This window comes from Contarinia nasturtii, unplaced genomic scaffold (genome assembly GCF_009176525.2).
Source record: "Contarinia nasturtii isolate CC-2019 unplaced genomic scaffold, AAFC_CNas_1.1 Cnas_scaffold_220, whole genome shotgun sequence".
NCBI lineage: Eukaryota > Metazoa > Arthropoda > Insecta > Diptera > Cecidomyiidae > Contarinia > Contarinia nasturtii.
The window spans coordinates 2,609,319-2,622,755 of NW_022197577.1; the positions used below are offsets into that span (position 1 = coordinate 2,609,319).

Consider the following 13,437-nt stretch of genomic DNA (forward strand, 5'->3'; position numbering starts at 1 on the left):
AAGAGCATAATATGGTTCATTAAGCTTTCCAACCACGATTTATTCTGTACCACATAAAAGAACAAAAGAAAATTCTCCGAAAATTCCAAAGATTTTCGGGAAAAAATCGATATTTCAATGAAAGTGTAATTCGGTGAGTTGTTTTTTTGTTTGCATCCAAAATCCGTTCACATTGAACCAATTGACGACTCTTGCACGATGCATTTTACTTGTCCGACTTCCTCCCGTGTAGTGCAATAGAATGTATTTCATTTTTATGCGGTCGTTGTGTATAAATTGAAGTTTTTCGTCAAGGATTTTTTTTTTCTCTTTTGATTTACAACCATAACAGCTCAAGTGAAATCTGCTTTGATATCTCAAACATTTCACATCCGACTCAAGTCATCTTATCAATGTTGTACGATGCACAATAAAAGCCAAACGAAAACTTTTATTGTTTCACTCTCCCCCCCACACCCGTTTGTATATGTTTTTTCTTTATGTACGAATACGAATTGTCATCGTACTCGTTAACTTTAGCGATGACATCGATGAACGAGACAATGAACTGTTCCATCCATGTCTTCATGTGTCGTCGATGTTTAACTGCTCGAATGTTTGAAAATTATATTGACTTAAGTCGAAATTTCATTCAAAGATTTTCAATTTTCAAGTTAGCTATTCACTTGATGGGATTTTCTGTATGCATTTGATAACCATTTGTGTTCCATACGTTCGGTCGTCGTTATGCGAACGAAACTCCGAAAACAACAACAACAACATTAACAAAAAGCAAACAATAAATTCCAAAATGTTCCATACTCAGGAACATTCACATTATATAGCAATCATTTCGCATCACTTAAAACAAGCGAATTTATTCGCATTGGTAGCACAGCAAGCAGAGTCACAATCATATATGGAATCCTTGTATTGCGCTATGTATGTGAGTTGACTTGATTTGGTCGTATTTCTTTTGTTTTTACGGCTTGTACAAGCAAATGCTCTCGCAATATTTTCAGCAGAAAAGAGTTTTTGGGAGCGAGAGAAAAAGAAAACCGAAAGAAAGAAAGAAAGAAAGAGAATATACAAACGAACACTAGATGAAGTACTTAAAAAGTGATATAAAAAAATAAAATTTAGATTATGTGCGCAATAACTGTCAACATTTCAAGCAAAATAATATGGTTCACATTGCAAACTACTTCGAAGTGGAGAACAACCAAAATAAGCTCTCTCACACACACTCACACCACTGCTATTGATCCAGACAAGAAGCAACGCAATGACACGATAAATAGTGAGAGTGTGAAAGGAATAGATTTCCTCCCTCCAATCAAATGGCTACTACAGCCACTTTTCCAAACCATTTAGAGAACATATTTAATCAGCGATGGCATCAGCCATGAATCGTATTTTAACGCCGCAAATTTATATTGAGCATCTCGCTTTTCGCTCGCACACAAAACAAAAAACCCGGCGAATTTAATGGCTGAAAACTTTTTTTTCTTCTCCTTATACAAAATAATAGATTAAAATAGATAATGCCGGTTGTAAGTGTGTATATATATTGTGACGCGAGCGAACATCCAAACCAAAGAAGATACGAGATATTTCGTAAGACTTGAAATCAAGTATACATATTTTTCGTATTGTATCTGATGTGATCTGTAGCGAGGCGACCGAGCATCGGTCGAGTCGACGTTGAGGTTAAGCAAATAATCCCATATTATTCGCTCGTTCAAGCATTTATTCTCTCTCTCTCTTCATTACTTCTTTCGCTCTCCTCTCTATCTGCATCTCCTTGTGAAACATCTTTCAGTTTTATTTAGCATCCAAATATACATCACATTTTAAGCACTATCATAAGAGTGATACGGCATTTGTTCCATTTTCATTCTATTGTTTTAACATTGTTTATTTTTTTTTGCTCTGTTTTATTAAGAAAGCGTTTTTTTTCGTCAAATGGCAAAATTCATTCGGTTCATTTGGAGGTAGGAAAACACACGATTTTCCATTTATACCACGAAAAAAAGAGCGGCTCAGAGATTTGAAACAGAGTAGAACAGACGGGAATTTCTATTCAAAGGCGGCAAATGACATTCGATTACTGTGCAAAATCGAATCGAATAGGAAGTAAAAAAGAAGAATCCCGCAAAATACGATCGAAGTGAAACTAGATTCAAAGAAACATTTGTTTTATGTGAAAACTTAATGAAAATCCAATCTGATTATTCCCATTGGATGAACTTTGGGAATGTTTCAAGACGACAAATCTATTGGATTGGCATTGCTTATTGGTCGATGTTACTCGATTGTGTGCAAGTCTTAAAATAACACTATAAATGGCGTGGAACGAAGAAATCATGTGGTTGACAAAAAACGACACCGAAAATCGTTGTTGGAACACTTTTGGAATGACATTTATTAATGTGTGCGGTCAGTAGGCACCCTCTTTGCCATCAACTAAGAAATAACAATTTCGTCTTTATGGCGGTGCTTAATGAGCAACGCATGCATACGAATTTTAATGTGACCAACAGCAAAAACGGTATGTTGATATGTGTGTGTGTGTGAACGCGCGCTTATGTAATGTGATTAAATATTTGCTTTGGTTAGTGCTGCAGGCGCACGCGATAAACACATTCCAAAATTGGGTTCGAATGGTCTCAACACCAGAAAGAGAAGAAGAAAAAAAACCCGTTAGAATCCCTGCTCAAAGTTTGAGTAACCAGAGAGTGAATGTTTAACCATCAGATCCAAGTAAGAATGGGTCATAATCATTATTTATTAAAGGATTAAAGTATTTGCCGTAAAGTCAGTCGAAAGCTCATAATCACCAACGCTTTAAATTTACCTCAAATTTTTGATTATACTACGTCGACAAGCATCACAGTTTGCTTAGCAGCTAAAAACACGGACACCGTACACCAACTTCTATATGTAGATGGAATAGGTTATTGTGTGTGCTCCCATTTACATGAATATCATAAAATTGTGCCGAATCAAAGGTAAATGCGTTGCCTATTTACCAGCTAACAAGTCTTTGTTTTTCAAACCAGAGAAATCCATTTTGAACGTAATAAATTCGTTGCGTGTGCATTTGATATAAATGTCGCAATCAACTTTCGAGAATTATGTCATTTTGTGCATTTTGTGTTTGTTCAATGAGTCGTACTTGAAGGCAGAGACTGTTTTTCAGAGTAATAATTGTGAGAAGGAGTCAGAGAAGCATTTTTTTTGCTTTTAATATTTTGCTACGCAATAAGGTTGTGCTCTGCTTCAGCTCAGAGCATTCCTACTAACATTTAATGTTCTGAGAAACAGTCTCTGTCTGAAAGTGAGATGAACATATTCAGTATTTGTTTAGTCTTAGTTTGTCACCTCATCTATCGTCTTATGGAGAATTTCTACGTATTTTACATACAGTTCAATTATGTAACACCTTCTCTCTCTCCCCCTCTCTCACTTTATGGCATTCTTCAAGAAAGAAAAAAATCATTTGTAATGATCTGTCCAAAATGGTATTTTGTGCCAAAAAATATTACAAGGCACATGTATGTGTTTTCGGGTCTGTTCAGTTGGCAATTAAAAATTGAACACATGAATATAATCCAAAAACTGTATGACCTCTATATTGTAATTCGTTTCCTTTTGTACATTCGCTGTGCCCCCACTGGAATTTCTTCAAATGATTTTTAATTCAATAAATGTTCGACCATAAATTCTCCAAATAATCGTCTTGAATGTGTTTCGTTTTTTTTTTCTTTCTTTCTTTTGTTTCTGTACTTGTTCATTATCCACAGCCAATGTTTCCATCCGCCGAACATATCCGACGAACAATTGAAATGTGGCATTTGCGGCAGAAAATATGTTGTTGAGTATCCCCAAAGCGAAAAACAAGAATCGAATGCTGAATGTTACATCGAAGAACGTGTATCCGGTTGGAAATTACAAAATTTCCATGCAATCGCTATCATCATCAGCTCATCAGAGTACTCTTTTCATTTCTTTCTTCTTTCGTTTTAGTAAACATGTTGTCAACAGGACGAAACGTTGTTTCTTTTTACCCATTTCCATCATCATCTCATAAGTCGAAATGGATTCATTCTTTCCTCTTTCGCATCTGTCTCGGTGTTGGTTGCATCTTGAAATCAAGTTTTCCAACAATTGAAACAATGTGATATGGTAAGCTCTCGAATGCATAATAACGATGAATATCATGTGGATGTCATCAAAAACATTATGATGCTTCCAATAAAGATCAAACGAAGTGATTCTCGTAATTTTGCGCAGTAAAACGTCGATTCGAAGATATCAAAATTGCTGAGAAGAGAGCATCATGATTCGAAATTTGTTGGTGTTACGTCATTCGTTCAGTTTTGAGAGCTGCAAAGAAAAAAAAAGAGCACAAACCACCCCTTCAATTAAAGTTTATTCCAATGTAAGCATCAAAGATTTATCAACATGAATATTTTCGCATTGTTGGAACATTGGCCAGATCTATCGAAGTGATGCACACACACACACACACAAACTGTGCTCGTTTATTTGATATCGTGGTTTATTTTGGGATCTTACTTACTTAGACATTACTTGTGTGTCATCTGTGTTTTCTGTATCATGTTCGTTCCCACTTTCTCTCTTTTCCATCTTCGAATACGTTGCACATTTAAAAGTTGTATATACGCGGCTACAAAACTTTGTATGTCGCAAGCAAGCATGCGAAAATCAGAATTCAATTTCGAAGTTAAGTTTTATAGCCGATTTATTCGTATTATATTGTTGTGTTTTCCGCAAGCCAGCGATAAAATCTTCTCGGGCTTTATGAAGACAACAGGAATGTGTAAAGTACATAAACTAACGTTAATTAATTGCGTGCGCTTATTCGCTAATGACCTATATTTGTTTCCTTCTTATTTTCTTTAGTTAAACATTTTATTAATATGCTGGCCATGTGACTGAAATCAAAAATCCGACGGTGTTATGAGATTGCCACGGATCTGGCACTATCAAAGCCAGTTGTCATCAATCCTAGTTCAACTGCTGTGTGCTCACACGTAATCTAACTACACATACATATGTATTTTGGTGTGAAATTCATTTGTAAATGGTTTTTTTTTTTAAAGAGATGCTCAAAGTGTACAAAAATATTTTGATTATAAATCGAAAGTAAATGGAACTTTACAGTACGGAATCATACACAAATATACATACACATCAGTGAAATGGAATCTCTGAGCGACAATTTATCGAAAGCAATTAAAAATTCTAATTAAAAAGTACCGAATGTAAATTTGGGGAACGTGCAAAATACGCCTAAAAAGGAAGCACAAAACATATACGCTCATTTGCAGCGCCGATGGTGTTCTGCACTCACAAGTTTGCGTTGCGCGCGTATAACAACGTGACAAAGATCTCTCTCTCTCTCTCTCTGTCGTGTGTCTGGCAAGTTTTTCACTTTCTTCCACACAAAATAACCCCCATCAAGCGATGTTGAACTAACGATTCGATTGTTCTATGGCGACTTTGTTTATGTTTATTTTGCATTGCAAAATACGAATGTAACAATGAGTTTTGTGTGTCGTTTTAAATCTATTTTTGCAAATGTACTTTGTCGTCCTTAATTTCAGTAGAACGCGCGTTCGACAACAAACATAAACTCTTTCGCTATGTACCGGAGGATGCAGAGCATGAGACCGGGGGTGCGTGCCCGTTTGTGAACGATGTTGTCACCAGATGAAATAGAGACTCGATTTTCGTTAATTTTTTTTTGCTTTCTTTTGTTTCGCTTTTTTGTGTATGTGTGTTGTTTTTCGTTCCACTTTACAGTATACATTCTTTTAAAAGTTATCTTTATAGAATTGTGTGCTCCGTAACAAGCAACACGAAGAAGCATCTTTTGAATTGATTGCAGTAATGTATGTTTCTCTCTCTTTGTGTGTGTGCGCGCTTGTTTTTGAACAATTCGAAAATGGAACTTGATGAAAATTTCCAACAAATAATATTTCAAACAATAAAATCTCATTGTCGATGTTGGATGTGTTTGTGTGGAGTGTGTGTGTGTATGGCGTGTACCGCAGTCAAAGTTACTAGCACTGAACACTGTAAGAATGTGGCGTATCTATCTATACATGTGTATGTGTTTGGATGCAGTGTGCACAAAACCAGGGAACGAACTATAAAACAAAAGTTTTCTGTAGTTCGATGCAGCGGCGAAGGAGTCAGAGACAGTAAAATAACAGAATAATGCAGCGAACAGAATCGTCAAAACAATAAAACTAGAATCAAGCGAAATTGGTCTGGAGATAACATTGAACGAGTGTAAAATTCAAGTGTACATGCTGAAAAGAAGAAACGAGATGAGAAAGAGAGCAAGAGAGAGAGAGAAAGGACACCAAATGACATTTTCGTTCATTTTAATTTCGAAATCAAGCACTTGTTATAACGAAATTTTTCTTACTCTTGCACTCATTGGCCCTTGTCATTTGGAGTGAAATACAAAGGCAAAGACAAAGAGAGGGAGAGAGAAGACGAAAGAATGACAGAAAATAGTTTTGATAGTATGGGGTTTTGTCTGTCTGGTTTTGCTTCATCATGTGCACGACACCATGAATTGTTTTATTTTTTGCAATGGAATTAGCAATCATTGCCAAATTTAGTGGATATTGCGTGCAGTGATGCTTGAATAAGAAGTGCTCGATATGTAAATAAATGGATTTTGAGCAGCTTAATCCAAATAATTCATCACCATCAACATCGTAGTTTGTTATTGCAGTCCAACACACACACACACATGCAGTGCAAGCGATGAAGAAGCGTTGAAAACCAAATAGTAAACATTAATTTGCAATGGCAAAACCATAAATTTCCATTGAGTGGTTCTTCATTCATTTTGAAAGTGATGCGCAAAATTCCATGCCCTTTTCCTTTTGTTTATTTGTTCGTTTGTTTGTTTGTTCGATGTTCGGCAACAGCATTTTATACCGAATATGCTGTGCGGTTGTCACTATGAAAATCCATATACTTGGTTCACAATCCGAGTTAATTATATGACAAAAAGTTAAATTTTACTGCAAAATTTATTAGTTCGTAGTCTTTCTCATCGAGTTTCAAGAGTTTTCAGGTGCATCGGTGTATCTGTGTCGTACTTTCTTCTCACGCTTGATGCGGTTTCTTCATGCCACCGACCGATTTGTCGTATATGTTGATTTGCACGATCGATGTAAACCAGAGCCACTGCATTTCAAAGCGATTTGCCCAAAAATAAACATCAACGGCAAATTTACAGAAAACTGAAAATTATATTTTCGAAAAGGTTTTCATTAGCCAACTTTTTTAGAATCAAATTCCGACCCGTTTTAAAGGTGAGCATGCCTTCAACAGAATATACGTAAATTTTTTGACATTTTCCGGACCAAACAATTTTTGATGTGTTTTTGTGACACTAACATCTGGAACAAACTGTAAATTCACGGTAAGGTTGTTTGATGTTAATAATGAACTAGAAACGATTTTATGTCTCTACTCGCCAGTCAGACTGCTTTCTCGTCCGTTTGAGACGACAACAGCACCAACAACGGCAACAAAAACACAGAGTGACATAGAAACGGTGAGATACATTTCGTGTTTACGTATTTGAGTTAAGTTTATGGATGATTTTTGTTGTTGATGCTGTTGAAAATACTTTTAAAGAGCATTAAAAGTGTATTTTTCGCATTCTCAAATGATGGTGCATTAAAACCCTTAATTTGTGTAAATTGAATTGGATGCACAAGTACCGACATCCTGTTTTTACGGTTATTTTATGATATAGTCACTGTTTACTACTAATTGTTGGTCGTCATGACACCACAAATAAAAAAAAAGAAAAAATGTTCGGACTTGCTGCATCAATTCTTGAGAGGGGGGCTTTTTTCTAACCAACATTTTAATAAAACTTCATGATTACATTTGACAGTTAATTACTTTGAACACAGGAAATTGAATATTTTTTCGGAGTGTTTTTTTTTTTCGGCAATCAACTTTCTCCGAAATTTAAACAACAATTCACTCCGCATTCATGATGGTGAGTGTGCACATTCGTGAATGAACGCAATTACCGTTCTTCACATAAATCAAATAATAACAATGATGATTATTTTTGATAATTATATCAGTTTGTTTGATGGCTTGTCAGAAAAGTGTTGAATTATTTGATATATTACGTAAAAATGTGCTCATTACCTATCACAACATATCAAAAAGTCAGTGCCAAGGGAAAACGTATGTATTTACTCTCTGCACATACGCTCAATGAAATTCGGTTGTGTGTTTCAAAAACCACAAACTTTCAACGACAGCTAAAAAGCAGCAAACGCGAAATTCTATTTGAGATGATGCAAACAACATGTATAAGATAGAAAAGTGAATCGAATACACGAACGTTTGATGCTAGGTATGATTAAACACATGCTTGGCGCGCGTATTAAGTGTACTAGAATGGCGGGAATGTTTCGGATATTTGTTATTGTGCAATGCGAACACTTTTGTTTGGAGTTTGTAATCCGTTTGGGAAAGCAAAATTGAAACATTGTCTTCAATTAAACTTGGGCGATGTTTATACGTTCGCTGCCAACTTCTTCAATTTATCGAGTTTTAATGAAGAAACATGTAATGTAAACCTCATGTATGAGTGTGTCGCGTCTAAAAAGTCATTTCGTAAAATAAGCATCACCAAAATGAGAGAAATTGAGTGAGCAAGAGAATGAGGGACACATATAGCCTTTGACAACGCTTTCCAAATATTGCCACTTTTTTTATTTGTTGAGTTATTCTACATTTTAATGAATTTTCTTTCATTTAACAGTTGGATGAAAGTTTGACGTTGGCATGTTTTAATATGACTCCAATTCATGGCGCTTTTTTCACGCTTACTCTCTCTCTCTCCTTCTCTCGTGTGTGTGTGTGTTTTTTTTTGTTTCCGCTTGTGACATGTTGTGTGATGTTTGATGTTGTTGTTGACGATGATGATGATGATGCAGCATATATGAGTAAAATGAGAACATTAAAAAATTTGGATGTAGCGTAAGTTTGTCGGTGTAAATTTTACAAAGGAATTTTCACGAAAGCGCGACCTGCATGCTGGCGTGACTTTCGTTTGGTTTGTGGATTTTCACATCACCAACTTTCTCGATGTCTTGAAATCTCTTTTGCAAACGCAGTACTGGCTGCAAAACTTCTTCTTTTCATATGTGCTTTATGACGCGAAATTTTTGCACTCACAAAGGCAAAATTCTTGAAGAAAATCTTTGTAATACTGAACATCAGTGTCGTTTCTCTTTGACATCGAGTCTATCTCGGCGGATATCTTCAAATTAGTTCTAAAGATGCCATCGTGTGGCACTTCTCCCCTTTTTTTGCAACAAAATTATCACCTCCATTATCTAGTAATAAAATGATTTTCAGCGTGCGGAAATTTACCCACTTTCATCATTAAAAGAAATCGTCCTTTGTGAAAATGATCCATGCATCATTTTTGCGACGCTTTTTTCCCCTCTCACTGCAGTCACGATGTTGAACGATTGAATAGTTTTCCTTTGAAGTGCAAAGTGGTACATATACTGCGTAATCACTAATTAAAACGATAAATATTCACATGTAACTCTGTCTCTCTCGGCAGTGTCTCATTTAATTTGATAAATAGAAGTACCAGACACTTTGGTAAAAAGTAGACACGAAGATTGACAAAAGGGACACCAAAGCGACAACAACAAAAAAATATGCATTTTTTAAAAGTGTTTGAGTGAATGAGATGCTGAAAATTGAATGGTTCGCTCTCAGTTTTTAGGGGGAACAAAGTAACTCTCAACATTCCCTTTTCGGTAATCCGTCTCGTTAATTTAACTTTATTTATTCTAAAAGAGATTGTAATCATTTTCAGTTTCGGTGCAAAAGAAAAATTAAATACCAAGAGAAATGGTTGATGACGATCCAGACGAGATAATACAAAGCGAGTTAGTTTAATTTGCGTATGCCGGTCCATTATATACTTTGGAAATGTGCGACTTATGCTCATATTGTTTATATTTTTTTCTAATTTTCATTCTGTTGAATTCAAAGGGGGCGCCACTACCTTTTTTAATATTTATATGGAAAATGCCATTTAATCCACTTTGAATTAATACAAAAAGCTTCTGATTATTTGCACTTTTATCTTTCTTCACAAGTGAAAGAGATCCCTATAAACTCAATGTGTAGCCAATTAATTGTGCTGAAAAACGGTGAATATTGCATGATGCTTTGAAAAAGAACACCATAGATTATCCTTGACAGTTAATGATATTTGATGCATTTGAAATGCACACGAAACTCTCTATAGCTAATTTTTGTACTGAACAACGGTATTATATTCAATTTTCAAGGTATTCCAGACACAATTTTTTTTTAACATTTTACTTCAATTTTTCATGGATTTTATGAAATAATCATTATATTCAACGTATAGTTTGGTAAACGTATTTTCTCTATGACTTTATTCAATAAGTTCAACAAACGTTTGAGAGGCATTGCTGTTATTGATATGATTCTCTTAAGTTACATTTAGTTTATTTTTAAACATTTTTGCCGACCTAGAAAGTGAATGAAAGTTGTTTTCTGCATATTTTTTTATTCAACTGAACTTAATATTAATTACATTTTTGCTTAAAATAGATCATCAAAATAAGAACCGCATTCTTAAAGAAAAAAAGTAATAATAATATGGAATGAACATAAAAGCAAAATTCTACAGTAGACTCTCATTAATTTGAAGTCACTACTAAAAAACTTTAAACCGTAATTTGAAATTTAGATGCGATCTGGAGTTGGCCTTTATATTTACTTTAAAATTAGCGACTGAGATATTGATCTTCCCAATAAAGCTCTATGATTTGGATCTGTCATCATTGTAAAATGACCACCGTTCACAGGAATGACATGTAAGTTTGGAAGATTTTCCCAGCCAAGTTTAGGTCGATTATATAATTTCTTCGCACAATCAACACGTTTTTGAATATTTTTGTCCAAGAAATCATTGCCAGTAGGTGACGGAAGAAATTCTGTTGCCTTAAATAAGTTTACTATAATTGGCAGCGAATTGACCTTGTATACCCTACATATGTTTTGGTAATGAATTCGCTGTTTCAATAGCAGAGCTTCTGAATCGATGTCTGAATTTTTCAAATCAATATTTTTTTCTTTCACCTCTTCAATGGCTTCGCCGAGGGAAAGTTTACTCACACGTTCCCACCACACTGTATCATTTAATGTTTTGAAAAACGGAGATACCAACACAATATAATTCAAAAGCATATCAGTTTCATTCGGAACATCCGATACTCTGGGATAGTACGTATCAATTAAACCCAAGAACGAAACCGGATAGTTACTGTTTATGAGTTGTTTTGTTATTTCATAGGCTAGGATACCCCCAGCAGAGTAACCAGCTATTGCACAAGGCCCATTTAGCTGTACTTCCTTTATCCTAGGGATCATTCCTTTGGCCATTTCCTCAATGGATGTGGGCTGTTCTTTTTCTGGCGACGACCACGGTAGCACGTAGATAGGAATACTTTTATCAATCTCATGTGCTAGTTCAAAAGCATAAGAAGTATCTCCGCGGCCGTCTGGCAATAGAAATAGAGGTGTTTGATCTCCATGTTGACGTGCCGGAACAGCTGCATCACAATACAATCTATCGGATGAGTTGGTAATGCGTTCGGCGAAATCTTTCAATATTGGAAATGAAAATAAACCACGAGGATCAACGTGGATGTTGAAGCGTTTCTTTGCCTGGTTAACAAATTGCATCACCATCAGTGAGTGTCCACCAAGTTCAAAGAAATTGTCATGCCGGCTGATAAGTTCAATACATAGCAGTTCACTCCAAAGTTTTGCAAGTTTTTCTTCCATTTCATCTTGTGGAGCCTCATATGACTGACGGGAAAATGACTCGTCGTCTGGAGGTGGCAGTGCATGTCGATCCAACTTGCCATTGGGTGTGAGTGGCAGAGACGAGAGACAAACATAAGCCGCTGGCACCATATAGTCAGGCAGTAAAGCGACCAAGTATGCGCGTAAAATCTGAGCAAGCGATGTATCTTGTTCGGCGACTACGTATGCAACCAGGCGAGTATCAGTATCAGGCTTGTTTTTCCATGACAAAACAACGGCATCGTGCACCAAAGGATGTTCAACGAGGCGAGCTTCAATTTCACCAGGTTCGATTCGGAAGCCACGAATTTTCACCTGTTGGTCGGTGCGTCCCAAATAGATCAAATTTCCATCAGGAAGATAACGGGCCCGATCACCGGTGCGGTAGATACGTGCTTCTGGATTCTCACTGAATGGATCAGGAAGAAACCGTTCCGCTGTAAGTTCTGGTCGATTGAGGTAGCCTCGAGCCACACCAGCGCCACCAATGTACAACTCTCCTTCAGCTCCCGATAGTACCAGCTCACCTCGTGTGTCCAGCAGATAAACACGAACGTCAGAGAATGGTCGACCAATAGAATGTACATATTTCGACACTTCAACTCGTTTGTAGATTGCACTTGGCGTCTCCGTAGTGCCATATATATTGATTAGTACAGTTTGACTGTTTGCAATATTTTCGTTCCAATTCTTTACAATCATTGGACTCAACTCTTCGCCGCGAATGAACACAAAGCGTAGTACATCGGACCGCACACTAATATTTTTCGCCTGCATAAACAGTTTAAAAGCGGATGGGGGTTGAACGAGAACAGTTATTCCTCGGGAACAGACCCAATCATAAAATTCGTGAGGAGAACGTCTGGTATTGTAAGGTACAATTGCCAGCTGAGCCCCATTAAACAATGCACCCCATATCTCCCATACCGAAACACTTAAAGATATCGAATGAAATAGACTCCATTTGTCCTGTTTATTAATGCCAAATTTTTTGTGTGCAACTTCAAAAAAACGCGAAATCTGCTGATGTTCAACCATCACCCCTTTCGGTGTTCCTGTCGTGCCGGATGTGTAAACAACATGGGAGAGGTGGACTGGCTTTAGTCCCAGTTTTACCGAGTTCGGGTTATCGATCGGTAGGCTGTCAAACAAGGCATTGTCTACATCAATTACTGAAACCTGATGTTCTCCAAGAGCTTTTTTGCCAGTGGCATCAACTAAAAGTAACAATGGTTCAGCGTCCTTCAGAATATTTGTTAACCGTTGACCCGAATAGACTGGGTCGAGTGGTACATAAGCGCCACCAGATTTTAGAATACCCAGAAGAGCTACAACCATTTTCGTGCTTCGCCTAACGCAAATTGCAATTCGATCTTCTGGTTTAACGCCGCGCGCTATCAGATAATGTGCCAAACGGTTGGCCTGAATATTGAGTTCTGCATAAGTAAGAGTTTCTCCTTGTTGTAAGGTTTTAAATTGTGAAATGCGTTTTGTTCTATTAGACAT

General features: G+C 36.5%; 2 protein-coding genes across 6 annotated transcripts in view; both read right to left on the bottom strand.

Moving 5' to 3' along the window:
- LOC116337194 (nephrin-like) overlaps positions 1 to 13,437 on the bottom strand; it is a 279,498-nt gene that overhangs the window by 81,215 nt on the left and 184,846 nt on the right. The gene's annotated exons all lie outside the window — the stretch shown is intronic.
- LOC116337195 (dimodular nonribosomal peptide synthase-like) overlaps positions 10,762 to 13,437 on the bottom strand; it is a 2,804-nt gene continuing 128 nt past the window's right edge. The window contains exon 2 of the mRNA XM_031761580.1: positions 10,762 to 13,435. Within this exon, the coding sequence (XP_031617440.1) occupies positions 10,837 to 13,435 (2,599 nt within the window). The 3' untranslated portion in view covers positions 10,762 to 10,836. The remainder of the gene's footprint in view (positions 13,436 to 13,437) is intronic.